Source organism: Mus musculus, chromosome 4 (genome assembly GCF_000001635.26).
Source record: "Mus musculus strain C57BL/6J chromosome 4, GRCm38.p6 C57BL/6J".
Classification (NCBI taxonomy): domain Eukaryota; kingdom Metazoa; phylum Chordata; class Mammalia; order Rodentia; family Muridae; genus Mus; species Mus musculus.
The window spans coordinates 63,540,875-63,558,738 of NC_000070.6; the positions used below are offsets into that span (position 1 = coordinate 63,540,875).

At 46.7% G+C, this 17,864-nt stretch overlaps 2 protein-coding genes and 1 long non-coding RNA gene across 3 annotated transcripts in view; all 3 read left to right on the forward strand.

Annotated features, from left to right (window-relative positions):
* The first annotated feature begins 3,890 nt into the window (after positions 1-3,890).
* Positions 3,891-9,827, forward strand: Atp6v1g1 (ATPase, H+ transporting, lysosomal V1 subunit G1). The gene is made up of 3 exons (NM_024173.2): positions 3,891-4,125; positions 7,711-7,811; positions 9,071-9,827. Exons 1-3 carry the CDS (start codon positions 4,044-4,046, stop codon positions 9,242-9,244), a joined length of 357 nt encoding a protein of 118 aa, NP_077135.1. The 5' UTR covers positions 3,891-4,043; the 3' UTR covers positions 9,245-9,827.
* Positions 4,419-6,985, forward strand: Gm38592. Its single transcript, XR_881351.1, has 2 exons — positions 4,419-5,064; positions 5,143-6,985. It is a non-coding gene; the product is annotated as a predicted gene, 38592 (long non-coding RNA).
* A 3,893-nt stretch (positions 9,828-13,720) lies between the features above and the next one.
* Tmem268 (transmembrane protein 268) overlaps positions 13,721-17,864 on the forward strand; it is a 31,763-nt gene continuing 27,619 nt past the window's right edge. Inside the window, exon 1 of the mRNA XM_006537868.4 lies at positions 13,721-17,855. The gene's annotated coding sequence lies outside the window, so the exon portion shown is untranslated. The remainder of the gene's footprint in view (positions 17,856-17,864) is intronic.

The following is a 17,864-nucleotide window of genomic DNA, read 5'->3' on the forward strand; positions in this document are numbered from 1 at the left end:
TTTTCCCCCTGGTCAGATCATTCACAGACCTCAACTCCCTGGGACCAGTCCCCATGTGTGCCTTCTTAAAACCTTTATGCTAGTTTTCTGAAAGGTAAACCTACAGAAATTTACATGCCCCCTATTAGCTGTTACATAGAACTAAAGACCAAGGGGTGCATCATACATCCTGATTTTCTTTTATGGATCCCAGACATTTCTAGTTTCTGTAAAGAGTATTTAGCAATGAATGACTTTACACTTTAAGTTAAAGCTCCTCCTTAGAAGTTAGAATGCTGGCACAGGGGAGAGGAAGTATTTAAGAGTCACGAGTATGGAAGGAAGAACATGGTAGGTGTCAGCATGCAAGCACTGTGTCACTCACTGGGCTTAAGAGTGTCCTCAGATCTCTCTGCCAAAATCTACAGCAAGATCACCATCACCAGCTGGAATAACATGTCAGGATAGACAGGTTATTCTCTTCCTATGAGGCGCGAGTGGACCTAGGTCAACCTGAAGGAACACTGCATGGTGTGGCTCAGAGAGACCCGTGACAGGCCCTGAGCTGGACTTCCGCAATGAGTGTTGTTAGTCTATCTATGGCTGCCTTAGGTGACAGCAGCCGTCCTCCTCCCGGATTCTGGGAATTATTAGTTACTTTTCTCAGTGCTGTGACCAAATAGCTGGCAAGAAAGAACTCAGGGGGAGGGAAGATTTATTTCGCTTACAGGAACACACACACATCAAATTAATATTATATATAATATTATATAATAAAATATATAATATATTAAATAATAAAATGTATGTAATAATAAAAATGCTTATGAGTGCTAGGCATGGTGGTGAGTGAATTCTCTCTCTCTCTCTCTCTCTCTCTCTCTCTCTAGTGTGTGTGTGTGTGTGTGTGTGTTTATATGTGGGTATGCACATGCCACAGCATGTGTGTAGAGGTCAGAGGACAACTTTGGGAGTCTGTTCTCTGCTTCCACCACTGAGGACCTGGGGATGAAACTCGGTTCTCAGGCTTGTCCTTGTCCTTGTTGTGTCATCTCACTGGCACATGACTGAATACTTTTCTATGGTACAATAAGCCACGTTTATTTATCCACTTGTCTGTAAGTGGACATTTGTTTTCTCAATCATCTCTTTTGTTTTTTCTCCCACCTCTACAGTGCGTATTGTTCTCCATCGATTGCCTGACTATATTGTGTTTTCTGGGAACACAAACATTCAGTCTTCCCAAGAAAGTATGCCCTGGATTTAAAGGTCTCAGAGACTATTCATTTCCTGGTTATTAGGCTGTCTTCAACCTGAATCAAGTGGAAAAGCTTTGAATCACCAAACTGCTCTCGTCCTCCAGTGCAGAGAGCGTTCTAGAAAAAAAATATCTTGGCATTACTTTATGTTTTCAGCATTTTACAGACTCTAAGAGGTCATCTGATACTTTCCAAAGCCCACAGGAATCCCTCAGAAGAGTGCAGCTGGCTAGAGATGTCAGTGTGCAGCTTGACAAGAGGCAGGCATCCCATTTGGCAGTCAACAGGAGTGTGACTGTGGACAAATCACTTAACCTGCTGAGCCTCCATTTGGACGTTATCAAATGAGACTATTCTTTCATAGCACTTCTGAACCTGCTGGCAGGAGTCATTCCAGAGAGTGGCATGGTGCACATGCAAGCTCCACTTCCTATCTTGCCTGCCCTATCCACTGGGGACAGAAGGAAGGCCTGGCACATGGTAGTGGTGACCTCAGAAGAAGCCACATCAGTGTGGAAGGTCCTGAAGACTGACAGACTGGAGGTTCATGACTGAAGAGGGACACGATTTCTCAGACATAGTGCTAAAATCATCTTGGCCTATCTTTAGATCCCTTAACAGCCTTTTACTACCAACTTCCACATCTGTCCTGACAGCTCTGTGACCACTAGATGTAATATTCGGAATGAACGGTTAACAGGTCACTGGCTTCCTCCAACCCTAATGCTAAGGCTAGTAGAAAGCAGCATGCTGAACCCATTGATAAGGTTTTCCAATACTGCCATAATCTACCTGTTGTACACACCCAAGTATTAGGTAAATACACTGAGTGTTTGCATTAGGTAAAAGTATTTACAACCTTGTTTTGGTCTCTGACCATAAGTGTAACTATCCTCTTCCTCGGTGGCAGAACGTGCTGTTCATGGGAATCTGAATATGTCCTTCCTGGGCCATAATCATATTGGGCTCAGAATATTGGGCTGTCTTGTATTCTCTTTGGAACAGGAGCTCTGAGGGTTATAACAGCCCTGTGCTGCTGACACAGCCCTAGCATCTCACTTTAGATCTCTCCCTTGGGAGAGCCTTCAGATCCATTCTCTCCTCATGACTGGTCACATGGTTTATCTTCATTAACAAGCATGTCTTAAAACACTTGGCACACCCTGTAGGTGCAACAACATTATGAACTAACCAGTACCCCGGAGCTCTTGACTCTAGCTTCATATGTATCAAAAGATGGCCTAGTCGGCCATCACTGGAAAGAGAGGCCCACTGGACACACAAACTTTATATGCCCCAGTACAGGGGAACGCCAGGGCCAAAAAAATGGGAATGGGTGGGTAGGGAAGTGGGGGGGAGGGTATGGGGGACTTTTGGGATAGCATTGGAAATGTAATTGAGGAAAATACGTAATAAAAAAAAACACTTGGCACATTTATTATGCTACAATTATTTGTTTAAATTAATGTCTTAAATTTTCAAAACCATGTGGGTGGGTGGTGGTACTGCATATGTCACTGTGTTTGTGGAGGTCAGGAGACAGCTTGCAGGAATTGTTTTTCTCCTTCCTCCACGTGAGGTAAATATCTATACCCTGAGCTATTACAACTCTGTCTCCTTAATCTGTTTTCAGGATCAAAGGAGGTGTGCACGCCCACTGTGCTTGCAGCAACACTTATGGAAAACAGCACTATTTATTCCTAAGCTTGGGTCAGAAAGGGATGGCAGGTCCAGGGATACAGCTCAGAGGGTGGAAGGGACTCGCCTACAATGCTTGAGGGAACTAGGTTCCAGCCCTAGCACCATGAAAAAGGATGGCAACTGGCCCACAAGTCACAGGGGTTAGTAGTTGACTTGATGCTGAGTCCTTGTGTGAGTGTGTCTGAGTATTTGCTAGTGTCTGAACCTAGGACTTCAGACGTCTCTCCAGAACTGGCCAGAACTTCCTAAACTTCTCCATGATAGATGTTTTCTTTTTGGTTTTTCGAGACACGGTTTCTCTGGGTAGCTCTTGCTGTCCTGGAACTCACTCTGTAGACCAGGCCTGCCTCGAATGAGAGACTCAGTTGCCTCTGCATACCTAGTGCTGGGATTAAAGGCATGTGCTATGCCTCACTACCTGCTTTGGTTCCCACTCCCCTCCCCCGCCAAACACGGTCTCACTAGCCAGGTCATGAACTCAATCAATCCTCTTGCTTCAGCATCCTGACACGGGTGTGCTGGGTTTGCAGCCTGTACCACTAGGGCAGCATTGCTTCCTGATAGGGTGTAAGTTCCAAAGAAATTTCCAGAAAGGTAGGAAGTCTAGCTGGGTGAAGAGAGGGGGTAAATAATCAGGTTTGGATCCTTGCTTCTGAACTTCAACGTGGGCACACTATTAATTTCGGGAAGAGAGAAATAACCACGTGACAGGACTGCCACAGGGATAATACCAGCTATAAAAAACCAGCCTTTGACAGTTGCAAAAGAGCAGGAGTAGCCATCTCTCAATGCGCAGGCGTAGTGGAACAGCTTGGCACGTCCCTCCTTGTCCCGCCCCGCCCCGTCCCGTCTCACCCCGCCCCACCCCGCCGCCCCGTCTCACCCGCCCCGCCCCGCCCCGCCCCGCCCCATCTCCTGGGAGTCACCGGACTCAAAGGCAGTCAGTCAGCTGAGACACCGGGCGGTTCTTTTGACGGTGGGGCGGGGCTCCTGCGCGCTGCGCAGGCGCAGAGTCTGGGTGGTGGATCAGGTGATCCGAGGGGCTTCGGAGGGTGTTTGAGCAGTTGACTTAGGCCGTTCTCTCAGCCCAAAGTCCCCTCAGCAATGGCGAGTCAGTCGCAGGGCATCCAGCAGCTACTGCAGGCCGAGAAGCGGGCCGCCGAGAAGGTGTCCGAGGCCCGCAAGCGTGAGCTCCGGGACGGGGCGGGATGCTAGGCTGGGACGGCGACTAGGCCGCGGGCGGAGGCCGGGGGACAGTGTCGGGGCCAGAAGCTGTCCCGGCGGTGTCTGGAAGCCTCGAGGCTGGACCTCAGGTGCCTGTGGAGACAGTAGTGGGTTCGTCCACTTCTCGGGGTGGAGGGCGTGAAGTGGGCCACCCCACAGAAACTGCTCCCACCCGATCCCGATCCCTTGCTTCCGGCCGCGGCCCACCTACGGGAGCCACCTCCACGGCCGTCGAGTCTGCGAACCTAGGTCATTCTGGCCACCTCTCCCTCACGTTCGTCACTTTAAACGGTTCGCCCAGCCTCTCTAACCTGATCTCCGTCCATCGTTTTTTTTTTTTGTTTTTTTTTTTCTTTTTTCAGCACCATAGTTGAACTCCCTGAGTTCATGTGGCTACCTAACTCGGCCAGTCATTCCTTTCTTTGTTCCCCTGAGAATGTATTAGAGAAGTGCCGAGTTCATATTCATCACAGGGTATTTCTTGTTCCAGCGGAGGCGCACATACCAGTTAGGATGTGTGTAGCAGTGAAAGGCCAATATTGAGAGGGACAAAGTGGCCAGAAAAGTCAGTTTACCACGTGTGTAACTGGGACCAAGGAGTGGAAGAAGCCTGTAATATTCTGCAACAAATTCCCCCCCCCCCCACTTCAGACACCTGCTTAAAATTCGAACATAACTTTCTCGTCACACCTGGCCTTCCACTCAGCACTCCTTGTCCCCGCAGAATGGAGCTGGTATTTCATAATGGATTAGAGGAAGTGTTTTCATCAGTCAGGCTTTTGTATTCTCTCCTAAGCATGTCCCTGTGAGAAATTCTCTTCCCGCAGTACTGCGTCGCTTGAATCCTAAAGGCATCCTCATTTCTGGCCCTCCAGGCTTTTGCACTTCGTTTGCCCTGATGGTTAGTTTTGGATCTCAGAATTTGGCAGCGGTTCCTCATTCAGGCTCTTTCCCTCACTAATGCTTGTTTTTGACGTAGTGTTATAGTAAGCTGTTGGTTTCCATGGCCTTGCCGCTAGAATAAGCTTTTGGAAACTGGAAACTGTGTCTCAGGACCTTTATGAATCTAGTTTTCCAAGGTAAGAAGACACTGCGTTTGCTCCTGTTTTTTTGCAGGAGGGAAAAATGAGACCCAGAAGGTGATTTGGCCAGACTCTGGCTTGAGAGGCCTTTCTCATGCAAGGGATTTTCCTTAGTATAAAACTTGCAGTACACTTATGTTACATACTGCTGACGGGCTGAGACCTCTCAGAGATCTGCCTGCCTCTGCTTCCCAGTGCTGGCCTGAAAGGCATGTGCCACCATGCTCACCCCCCAAGTAGATTGAAGTGTGGCCCTGGTGGGAGTTAGGCGATTCTTTATTTCCAGGAGATGTTTTCTGTAGAATGCTGGGGGTGGAGAGAAGCCCTTTTCTTCTCAGGTGGCTAGAAAGGCCTGTGTTGTCATGCTCTCGATCCAGAATTTCCAGACTGTCTTGTCAGTTTGTCCTGTGATGACTCAGCCGCAGTAGCAGGTGTATGTGTTGGGAATTATGTGAGGCTGTTTGGAGGAGATGCAAGAGCAAATACTTGGACTGTGGTGGGAATGACCGTGTTCCCGGGAGATTTTAAACCTTACTTGGCTGCAAGCTTGTATGTATCAGATAGCTGAAGCAGTTTGTTTTAGAGGGGTTAGCTTACAGCCAGCTCACATTTTAATATTTTCAGGGGTTGGGAAGAGAGGCATTGAAAAGAGCTGAAATATGAGAACTGTCATCCTTGATTTGTGGTCACACTTGACTTGCTCAGTTAAGGGTTGGGAAGGAAAAGTTGTAATCTCAGCGTTCAGAGGCTTGTGGATCACTGAGTTCGAGGGCAAGTTCCAGGACAGCCAGAAAAATCCTGTCTCTGGAAACCAGGAGAAAACACATACACACAGAGACTGGGAAGGGTCAGGGTATGTTGTAAAATAATCAAGCCTGAGTTTCTCATGAAATCATTACTTTGTTAGGTTAGACCATTTGTAAGGTCTGAGAAACATGATTAAAAAAAAATTGGGGCTGGGAGCAATTATACATGACTCTAAGGGAAACTGATCCCACACAGCAGAATCCCAGACTTCGAACCAGCACAGGCTGTGTTAACCCCCCCCCCCCCAAAAAAAAAAATTAAGGCTGGGGACTGGACGTGTGATTGAGTGGTAGAGTGAGGATGTTTGCCAAAAGGCATTGGTGGTCTTGTTAGGGACTGGTTCAGGGAGCTATGGGTGTTGGGAATAGTAAATTGTGAAATTACCTTGGAGTTCCTGAATAATGGTTGGACCATGGATGTCTTTGATAGACTTGGTTTGGAAAAGGTCTTTGGCTTTAAATGTAGCCCATGTAGCTGATAGGGGAGGACTCTCTCTGAAGGATTGGGCTTAGCACAGGAGGAGTGAACTTAAGTAAGTGCTGTGTTTAAGTGTAGGCTTGCGAAGTAATCCTTGGGGTGTGTAGGGACAGACTGTTTCAGATGGCGCTGGTGCCAGAGTCATTACAGGTCCAGAATTGCCCTAATCAGGAACTTTGATGAGTCCACTTGGGTAGTGTGCTTTGGACAGTTGATACTATGTCTAACAAAGCTTGAATTCTAGATGCATGCTGCCTTTTGCTATCACCTATGTAGGTTGATCTTCTAGAACTCTGTTGGTGACACTGGGCATAGTAGTACATGTCTTTACTCTCATAACTTGGGAGACAGGCAGGGAGATATCTGTGAGTTTCAGGCCTATTTGGTCTATCCATAGTGAATTTTAGGACATCTGAGGCTACATAGACCCTGTCTTTTTTTTTTTTTTTTTTTTTTTTTTTAGCAGAAACTCAAAGCAAATGTTGGCTGAACTTGTGGTTTGACAACCTAGAGACTTTGCCAATCTGTGTTAAACTGGCTATCTTCCAGAGACCAGGGAGACCAGAGCCTCCGTTTCTCCTCCCTTCCAACTGTGTGTGCTCTGGCACAGCATTCAGCATCCTCCCCCACAGCTTTGCCTCTGCCACTGCCCTGGTGCCTAGTTTGCAGGATTATGTCATCATTTCCTTAGCTGCATCTTAGGTGATACCCTTTGAGTACATTAGTTCTCAGCAAACTCTAAAGAGAGCCTGCAGCAACACAGCACAGCTAGCTGTTGACTATTTGGGGTGAGGAAGAGCTCCCCAGATGGCTGTCACCTATCTTATGTTAACACGGTTTTAATATTTATGAGACCAAGACGACGCCATGACATTCCACGGTATTTTCCTTGCTTTCACAGGTTTCCTTTTGAGTGTGTGTGTGTCCATGTGTACAGTTCTGGACTGCGGACTGCTCATACACTGCTCACGGCTCTAAAGGACATTCCCTTTTTTGTCTCCACTTAAAGGCTCGAGGCAGAACCTATGTTGTTGTTTAGATCTGCATTCCCTCTTTCCTTTGTACTTTTCTGTTGTTTAAATTATTTTCTTTCTTGACTGCTAAAATTCATTATCAGTATCTATTTGGCTGTAGATACTGCCTTGAGACACTTCTTGATGTCTTTCTCTTCTTTGAAACAGGAAAGAACCGGAGGCTGAAGCAGGCCAAAGAAGAAGCCCAGGCTGAAATTGAACAGTACCGCCTGCAGAGGGAGAAGGAGTTCAAGGCCAAGGAAGCTGCGGTGGGCCTCCCTCTGTTTGTCTTCACTATTGCCTTCCTTTTTTGTGCAGATCTGAAAAGAGTCAGTACAGCTTAGAGCCACTAGTGCAGTTTTGAGAGATTGGGGTTTGTTTGTTTGTTTGTTTTTGGTGGCCTTTGCATGCTAACAAGTTCTCTATCAGTTAGCCCCTATTCCCACCCCATCCCTGTTTATCTCTTGGGATAGTCACATTTATATCAAATTCTAATTTTCATTTATTTGTTTAGCATTTTTAAAAGTGCTTGACATATGCAGGTACCATGTTAGATGCTGGCAGAAGTAGTAGTTTCCATCCATGCCTTCATAGAGTTTAGCTTACCATAAATCCTACAAACCTATAGCTGTGAACACTGCTGTGACAATCTAAATGTGATAAAATGGGAGACCTGCCCCTCAGTATAGTATAGAGATCTATCACCCTAGTAGCCCACTGTGATTCATAAAGTGATGGACAGAGACAGATCTTGGTGGGGGAGAAAGGACACAGAGGAACATGTAGAAGCAGGAAGGGAGAGCAGAGCTGTGTGGTGTCCCATACAGTTAAGTGGTTCATACTTTCTTTGCCTAGTTGAACACCCAAGTGAAAGGTTTGAGATTGCCCACATCTAGGTGTTGAGGGTATTGGATCCCCTGTAGCATGAGTTACACATGGTTGAGAGCCACCATGTGGGTGCTGGGAACTAAACCTAGGTCCTCTGCAGTAAATGCTAACATCAGTGATACTGTTGTATTGTTTGTCTATAAACTGCTTATTTTACAGTCATATTGCTGAACTATTCTCTTGTACAGATGCGTCATAGTTCATAACCACTTTCAGTTGTTAGATTGTATGTGTGTACATGCTTGTACTTGCTGGTAGTGGTGCTACCAGGGATTGAATTAAGTCAGTTGTTGCCTTCTTTGTTTTCTATTTTTTCTCTTGTGCCTAAGCAGTTCTGTTCTTACCCCAAGTAGCTGGGATCACAAGTGTGCACCCGTGTGGGTGGTGCCGTAGTTGTTAAATCTTTAGGTTGGTTCCAGTCGTTACTCAGGGCTGTGCACTGTGCATTGCAGTGAGTGCTGATGGAGTGTGCCTGGTCCGCCACACAGCTTTTCTCACAGGTTACTGTGCCTGCCGCTGATGTGTTGCATTCTCTTACTAAGGAGCCGGGGCATTTCCATAGGCCAGCAGGTTGCTTGTTAAATGACTCCACTGGAGACTCTTCCTCATGTTCCCTTGTATCCTGTTTCTTCCCCTGCAGGCATTGGGCTCCCATGGCAGCTGCAGCAGTGAGGTGGAAAAGGAGACCCGGGAGAAGATGACCGTCCTCCAGAACTACTTCGAGCAGAACAGGGATGAAGTCCTGGATAACCTCTTGGCCTTTGTGTGTGACATCCGGCCGGAAATCCATGAAAACTACCGCATAAACGGATAGGAGGTGGAAGCGCCTGCTCTGTGGGTTGGCATGAGATCTGCCCCCATAGAATAGGAAAACCTCCACAGAGCTGGAGTTCTGTTCTGGAAGGCATTAAATTATTTCTCTATGCTGTTGTAGGACCCTTCACTTTTTGAGAGTATCAAATCTAGCTTTTTGTACAGACTTCTTATGTACCTGAAGTTTCATCTTCTTATCTTGTGTGTCTTTAAGGAGTGTATGTCGCCTGTTTTCCTGTGTCTTCATGCAAGTAATCGATATCAATGTTGACTTTTTTTTTTAATTAGTCTAGTAGGAAAAATTCTTTGAAGGAAGAAGGGGAGTAAACTGTTCCCTTCTCCTTTCTTACAGGTCAGGGGCGTTATCTATGAAAAAGTAGAAGTAGCTATTAGTAACTCCTATGAAGAAGCAGCCAGCCTTAGAGTACTCTAGCCTGGATAATTTAGGACAGTCAATACGATATGCTTGTTCCGGCTGCTGTTAGTGTAACCTAACCCAAATCACTAGATGCTAGGACTTAACTTGTTACATGTTTTTGGTGTGCTTATAATCATTTAAAAGTAAAAATTTGTCTTGCTCTTCACCCTCCTGGCTCCTTTTTTTTGGTAATACAAAGTATATCTTGACCCAGATGTTGAGCAGAATTTCATCTAGGAGTCAGCCGGTGTTGGATGTAAATGTATACCTTAATAGTAAATACTCAGGGTGTTCATTTGGGAATGAAGTTGCTTGTGATTTTACCCTCTGGTTTAGAAAGCAGCAAGCAACTAAAGAGCCTGTAGTCTGCCTTTTGTCTACAGCAGTGGTTCTCATGGCCCTTTGGGGCGTCATATATTAGATATTCTGCATATCAGATATTTATGGTTCCTAACAGTAGCAAACGTAGAGTTATGAAGTAGCAGTCAATAATTTTATGGTTGGGTGGGGGTTGCCACAACATGAGGAACTGTATTAAAGGGTTGCAGCATTAGGAATGTTGAGAGCTATTGGCCTTGAGGACCCAGTGTCAGGCAGCCTTGGGCAAATGACCATGCCTCTCTGATGAGCAAAGTGAGTGATTTGTAACTTCACTGCCTAAGTATGAGATAGATACCTGGTGGCTCTCTGCAGGCTAACAGACTTTGTTTGGTTGCAGAGTAATTTGTGGTAGGTATAAAACGAAAGAACATTAGGGATTCTCCTTTTCCCTCAGCAGTTTGAGATAGTAGGCACATACTGTTTTCTGTGTCATAAGGTCCTTTGTTTTTAGGCCACTTCTGGTATCTGGTCACTATTGTGTTCCTGTGCTTCACTTCAGTTCGCTTCGCTTCTCTCCTCCCTCTCCCCCTCTCCCTCTCCCTCTTCTCTTCTTTTTTAAATATTTGAAGCCCCCCAAGGTTTCCTGCCTCAGTTTCCCTATTGTCCTGTTAAAAGACCTTGCTGGAGCAGCTTGGTAGGCTCAGCTGTGCAGGTGGAGAAAGGTGGGCTACCACTTGATCAGGGTGCAGTCCCTTGCTGGCACATGGCATGCTGCTTGGTTCTCTGTCTTTGCCCAAGGTTTGGTTCTTGGTCCTCTATGTTTCTTTAGTGAGATCACTACCATATCCTAGTACCACCATCCACAGTGGAGACCCACATTTCATTACTCCAGCCTACCTCTTTCAAGTTGTCATGAAGTTGATTGGCCTTCTGTTCTCTCTGTATAGCCATGATGTATCTCTTCCTTAATGTGTTCCAGTACACCATTTTGTTTAAGACACTTCAGTCTCTGTACAGCTAAGTGTAAGGCTTCTAACCTCCACCTTTTGTCACCTGTTGCTTCTCTGAAACTGGAGGAGCATGCAGCAGCACTGGTACTCACTGGTTTAGACCTGTGTGCTGTGGTACTGGGAATCACTAGGCAAATATTCACTGATCTACATCCTCAGCCTTGGTTTTGTTTTCAGATAGCATTTCACTGTATACCTTTGGGTGGCCTCAAACTCACAACCTCTTGGCTCTGCCTTCCCAGTGCTGAGATCAAAGGCCCGTGCCATCACTGTAAACCGAGCCTTCATATTTTTAACCTTGCTGCCCAGTTTGTTTAACCCATATTATTAGAATTAATGGTCAGTTGAGAGGCAGAGGTGTATGTGAGCAGGCAAGGGTTTGGTGATTTTTTGGGGAGAGGAACCTAAATGCTATGAAGCGTGCCGCGGAGAGAGATGATGTGTGGTTGATGGTGTAGGTGGTTCAAGGGAGTTGGTGGCCTGTTCAAATGCTGCTGGGGAAGGGAATAAAGTAAGGTGAGACATGCTCTTCTGGGAGGAGGGATGTGGGTTCTGGAGGTCTTGTCAGTGGGAGTGCCGTTGCTCTAGGCTGAAATCCTGATTAATGTTCACAGGCAATTTGTAGGTGCTCACATTCCTCCTAGGCCAGTGGAATCAAGGGTTGGGCCATGAGTGAGCTTGCTTGAAAGCTCTAGGTCTAGGGTTTCTGTTGTGGTATACTGAGAAATTTACATCAGAAAGACTGGTCAGCCACCAGAGACCCTTGAGTGCAGAGTGAACCCAAGATGCACACAGCTGAGCATTGTGTAGGATTTGTTCCCATTTGAGCATAAAAGGAAATGAAATTTGGGTGTATATGTATAGATGCACATGCATATAACCTGTGTTTAAATCTCGAAAAAGATTGACTTCTGGAGAGAGACCTGGTCTGGGCTTCAAAGGGAGAAGTTTGACATTATTCGTTACAAGGGTGTTTAGCAATGTCTTGCTCTTCATCCACTAGATGCTACTAGGAACACCTCAGTAGTGACAACCAAAAATGTCACTGGACATTGCCATAGCTCCTGGGTGCCAGAAGTGTCCCCAAATCAGAACTTCTGTTCTACAGTAACAAGAAAAGATGTATTAAAAATACATCAGAGCACTGCATATGGTGCCTGGAACATTCTAGGTGCTCCACAAATGTTTCCTGTGTCTGAAATACAACAAAGACCTACTTAAGAATTTGATACAAGTTGGGTTTCTTTGGGGCAGCTGTTGGACATGTGGTGAGTGGGTGATGAGGCTCATTCTTACCTCAGCACACAGTCTGCACCATTGTAGAGGTTGGAAGGAAAAGGTGAAATCAGCCAGTTCTTCCTAGCTTCACTCCTCAGATGGCACCTGATCACTCGCCTCTCTTTGATTCAACATGTCTGCAAGGGGAGGAGGGATCTATGGACAGTGAAGAAATGTTTCTGCTCTGGTTCATTTAGGAGCTTTTACATGGCAGCCAATGCATTAATGTTTGCATCTATATTAATTTACTAGTAAAACATTCTTTTAATTAGGTATTTTCCTCATTTACATTTCCAATGCTATCCCAAAAGTCCCCCATACCCACCCCCCACTCCCCTACCCACCCACTCCCCCTTTTTGGCCCTGGCGTTCCCCTGTACTGGGGCATATAAAGTTTGCAAGTCCAATGGGCCTCTCTTTCCAGTGATGGCCGACTAGGCCATCTTTTGATACGTGAAACATTTTTTTAAAGACTTAAAATCTTCAAAATCAGTGTTGGAAAGCGAGCTTTGGTCCTCTGGAAGAGCAGCAGCTAGTACACTTAACTGTTGAGCCATCTTTCCAGGCCCTCAACAGAATACCCCTTGACAACTCTTACCAGATTTGAGGTGTGGGCATTGAGGAACCAGGCAAGGGTGTGTGGTAGAGCCAAGATTCTTAAGTGCCTTGTGTAGTCCTTGCCAAGCTTTCTGTATCTCTTGTTCTGTATCTTTTCTATGTACATCCCTTCCCCCAAAAGTGATGTTCATTGGTTCCTCTGGGTAATTGTGCAGTTTCCTGGAAAGGATTTCCCAATCACCTGTTGCAAACATGAGAACCTTCTGTTGATGCCCTATCTTAACCTTAATCAGAGCTTCTCTGGTGGAAGACATAACATAGCTTACAGTCAGGTTGTGTAACAGCAATCTTAACAGTTCCCTGAATGGCCACTCTCACTTTGGATTGGTGATAACTCAAGAGAGATGAAGTAATTTACACTCCACATCCTAATCTCTGCGAGCAACTAGTCTGGAGGCTCACTTTTTTTTTTTTTTTTTTTTTTTTTTTTATGAGGTTTTTAGATTCTGCAAGTTAGAGATGTGATCCCATCTCCATGCATGAGAAAATGCAGGCCTAGAGGCTTGCAGGATGTCAGAGGTCATGAAACAAAGAGTCAGTTCGGAGCGGTATTGTGTGTTGCAAGCCAGAAGCTGCCAAGCTCCCAATTGAAGCGTGATTTGTATACTGTTGTCTCCATTCACCTGCCAGGGAAACAAAGCCTGCAATAGTTTAGTTCTGCACTTCTGGGCACATTGGACCTGTTGCCACTCAAGATGATTGATAGCACCAAAAGCCAGCTGAAGCTTCCTTCCACAAATGCAGCTTTTATGAGTTATATGTCATTTCTACTCTCCTCTCCAGAGTTTAGGAACAATGTGGCAGATGCCAAGAGTTTTTTTTTTTTTTTTTTTTTTTTTTTTCCTGTCAGTTTGCCTCCTATCACTTCAATGGCTCTGGAGTTCCTGTAAAAGCTTGTGTGCCACCAGGTAGTTTATTCTCGCTTTGTTCTTTGTTTCCTGCCTGTGCAAACAGGCAGACTGGGCACCGTCTTTATGAAAAGATTTGGCTAGTGTTTTCTGGGGAAGATGCTGGCCAGAATATTGTGTCAATATTTGCTTCTCTGTCTCTTAATGTCAAGTGATTTTGGCTAGCTTCTGCATCGAGTGTGAACTTTAAGGATGTGTTTACTTTGTTGGGAGGAATAACTGACAGAGGTCACCCACCTCCAACCTTTTCTACTTGGAAATAACAAAAAAGTGGCAGCATTCTAGCCCAGTTGGCAACAGCTGCAGATAACACCAGAAAAGAAGCTGGGTTGCTAGTCCAGTGCCCACGAAGGGGCTGTCTTAGGATTTTAAGGATTTTGCTGTGAAGGGAGACCATAACTGTCTTAGGGTTTTACTGCTGTGGACACCATGACTAAGGCAACTGTTAGACAGCATTTAACTGGGGCTGGCTTACAGATTCAGAGGTTCAGTCCATTATCAAGGTGGGAGCACGGCATAGCTTCCAGGCAGGTATGGTACTGGAAGAGCTGAGAGTTCTACATCTTGTTTCGAAGTCAAACAGAAGCCTAGCTTCCAGGCAACTAGGAAGTGTGTCTCACAGCCCATGCCCAGTGTTACACCTACTCCAAGGCCACACCTCCAAATAGTGCCACTCCCTGGGCCAAACATACTCAAACCAGAACATTTAATTAGGTTTGGCTTACAGTTTCAGAGGTTCAGTCCATTATTGTCATGGAGGGAAACAGCAGCCTGTAGGCAGACATGCTTACATTGAAGGAACTGAAAGTTCTCTATCTTTTTTGTTTGGTTTGGTTTGGTTTGGTTTGGTTTTTCGAGACATGATTTCTCTGTATAGCCCTGGCTGTCCTGGAACTCACTTTGTAGACCAGGCTGGCCTTGAACTCAGAAATCTGCTTGCCTCTGCCTCTGTTGGGATTAAAAGCGTGTGCCACCACCGCCCGGCGAAAGTTCTATATCCTGATCCTCAGGCAGCAGGGAGAGACTGTCACTGTGTAGTCTGAGCATAGGAGACCTTCCTCAAGGCCACACCTACTTTAACAAGGCCACATCTCCTAACAGTGCCACTGCCTCTGGGCCAAGCATTCAAACGTGAATCTACGGAGGCTGTACCTACTCAAACCACCACAGGCTGCTTGCTGCCTTCCTAATTTTAAGGATGAAAAGAGACCCACACACTAGCTGAATCCTCTGCACAGCCATACAGTTACTGTCTTGTGGCCTCACTCCATTTGTCTGTTACCTGTCCCTGACACTTAGCTTTCTGCACCTTGAGTACCCTGGGGGGATTGTTGCCTTTCCTGACAGGTACCAAGGAGTTTGACTCAGTTTTCTGACAGATATGTTGTTTGCCTCCCAGAACACTTGGCAAGGACAACAGCTCTGTGTCTAGTTCTGTGCTCTCACCTGCTGTCATATCACATCTCATAGTGGAGTTTACCAGGTCACACCACTTCCAAGAGTTGAACAGATAGGGAGCCACTAGCGGTGGTACCTTTTATAATAAATACGTTTTTGAATAGTTTGTGTATTAATGCATTAATACTAATTTAAGGTGTTGATATACATGCTGTATACTCCATGTCTGCAGTAGTATTAGATTGCATAAATTAGGAGACAGCCTTAGAGGGATGAAGTTCACTTATTCAAGGACAGATAATTAGTGGCAGAGTTGCATTTGAATGTGTGACTCTCAGCTCTTGTGAGCCAGAGCTGCTGTGTGATCTGATCAGTTTGTTCAGCCCATGGCAAGAAAGCTAGAAAGTCAGTGAATGTAACTGGCAGCCCAGTTAGCTCTTCAGGTGCTCTCTGAAGCTCCCTCCGATCCCATCTGCTGCTGCTGCTGCTGCTGCTGCTGCTGCTGCTGCATTTCTGGAAATTCTGTCCATTCTGGGGAGAATTCTTTTACTTCATCCATGTATTAAGATGTGTTTAACAAAAGCCTGTCCGTTGGGCACTGGGTAGCTATGTAATGGCCTTAGGACTCGAAGTTTGTGCTGTCAGGGAAAGAATGAGCCAGTGGTCATAATAGGGATAACTGTAGGTTGAATGGGAACCAGTGAGGAGGACAGCCCTTGGCCTAGGGCAGGACAGGGCTCTCAGAAGTAGGGCCCTGTCACCCAAGACCCAAGAATAGGCCGGTCAGGTGATGAGAATGGGTTTGGCACTGATCTTCCAGATGGACAGGGAAGACCTGAGGCAAACACTGGGACCTGGAAGTGAAAGAATGGAGGGCAGGAGGAAGTGAGAGGTGCTCTATTTATGGAGCTTGGGGTTTGGAGAGAGGGCAGTGACTCATCCGGTGTAGGCTGCAGGTAGTGCACATCGAAATCCTCACAAATGCCCGAGACTCCCATCAAGCAGTCACTACTAAAGTCAGCTCTGCAGTCTGTTTCCCTGGTTGTAATGTCCTTGAATTCCGGCCCCCACCCCCGCCCCTATCCCAGGATTTCAGGTATGCAAACACTTGTGTTGCTGCAAGGGTGCACTTGCTAGTCAGAACACTAAGTACTCAACGTTTCGCCCTTGCAGCCTCTCACATCAGCAGGAGTCCCTGACTTTCCTGAATGAGTGGGCAGAGCTGTCCAAGCACACAGGCAGCTACATAGTGCACCAGTACAGCTCTGTCCGCCGCTTCCCAAGTTCCGTTTGTGTACCTGTAGGAGGCTGGTGTGTCGACCTAAAACTGCTGGCCCGTGGAGAGTGAAGACAGGCTGGTGGGAAGGCAGTAGGGCATCTCTGACATTGAGGAGGGTTGCTTCACAGGCAGGGTTGGGGGTGGGGCGGGGCTAGGCCACAGCTTGTTGCTGTTTCCTTTTCAATAGCCGGGTCAGCATTTAGAAGTCTCAGCACCCTTGGGTCTTTTGTTCCCAGGCCTCTACATTACTGTTTAGCAAGTTGATCAAACTACATGGGAGGCTCCCACGAACTGTTTTCTACTGCCCAGGGCAAGGCTGGCACAGAGCAGGTACTCAGTGCTGATTTGCTCACAGATAAGTTCATTTTCAGTAGCCTGCCACCTTGATCCTCACTTGTCCCCGTGGGCACCTCCATGGGATATGCTAATTTGGGTTTTCAATTCATTCTCGCTGCCTGGAAACATCCTGCAGGCACATGTAAGTCCTGTGGTCTGGAAGTCCTCAAGAGTTGTTAAAAGGAAGAAATGTGTTTGTGTCTCTCTGTGTGTACAAGACCACTTGTAGAGACAAGGGCAGTGGCATGTACTGCCCTAGTCCTTCCTGTAAGCAAGGGTGGGAACCACCTGTGCATTCATCGATCCCCTGAAAAAGAAACCAGGCTGTTGGTGCAGCAACCAAGTGCCCACCGTCTTTGTTGAAAGACAATGTTTGGTGGCTAATAGGATATAAACACGTACTCCAAAGAAAAGTACATGTAGTTAGCCAGGTCTGCTGTTGTCAGAACAACCCACCAAGGTGAACCCAAGACTAGTGATTTACCTGGAAAAAGAAGCAGGCCATCACAGATCCTTTTAAATCTCAAGGAGCGGGGTGTGCAAGTGTGTGTTTGAACACCTCACACATTATTTCGTAAAGATCTCACACAATTTCACAGCACTGTCTCAACTAAAGATTTTTAAAGAAAACGCAGATACAAAGTGGAGACTACACCGACGCTTTCAATACTGAACACCGTTTTTCATTAAAAACAAGCCTGGAAGAAACTTCTGGTCCCGAGTGTGCCTCATGCATCGGATCCCATGACTTTGTCACTCGGGACAGGCCTCCCCGCCCCGCTCCTTCACTGCAGGGACGAGCTCAGATCTCATGCACGTGGCGGGCGCAGGGCCCCTACCGGCGCCCTGGGGGAGCGTGGCTGATGAAACGCTCCGGGCTCGGCCCGAGAGACGCTCCTGCCGTAGGGCGACTCGGCGGAGACCGGCTGGGGCGACGCGCCCCAAAAAGGGCGCGCGGGGACGGCGGGGGCGGCGGCGCCGGGACGCCGCGGCGTACAAGGGGCATGGAACCTCTGACCCTGAGCGGCCCGGGCGGCAGCGCGGCGGTGAGTGTG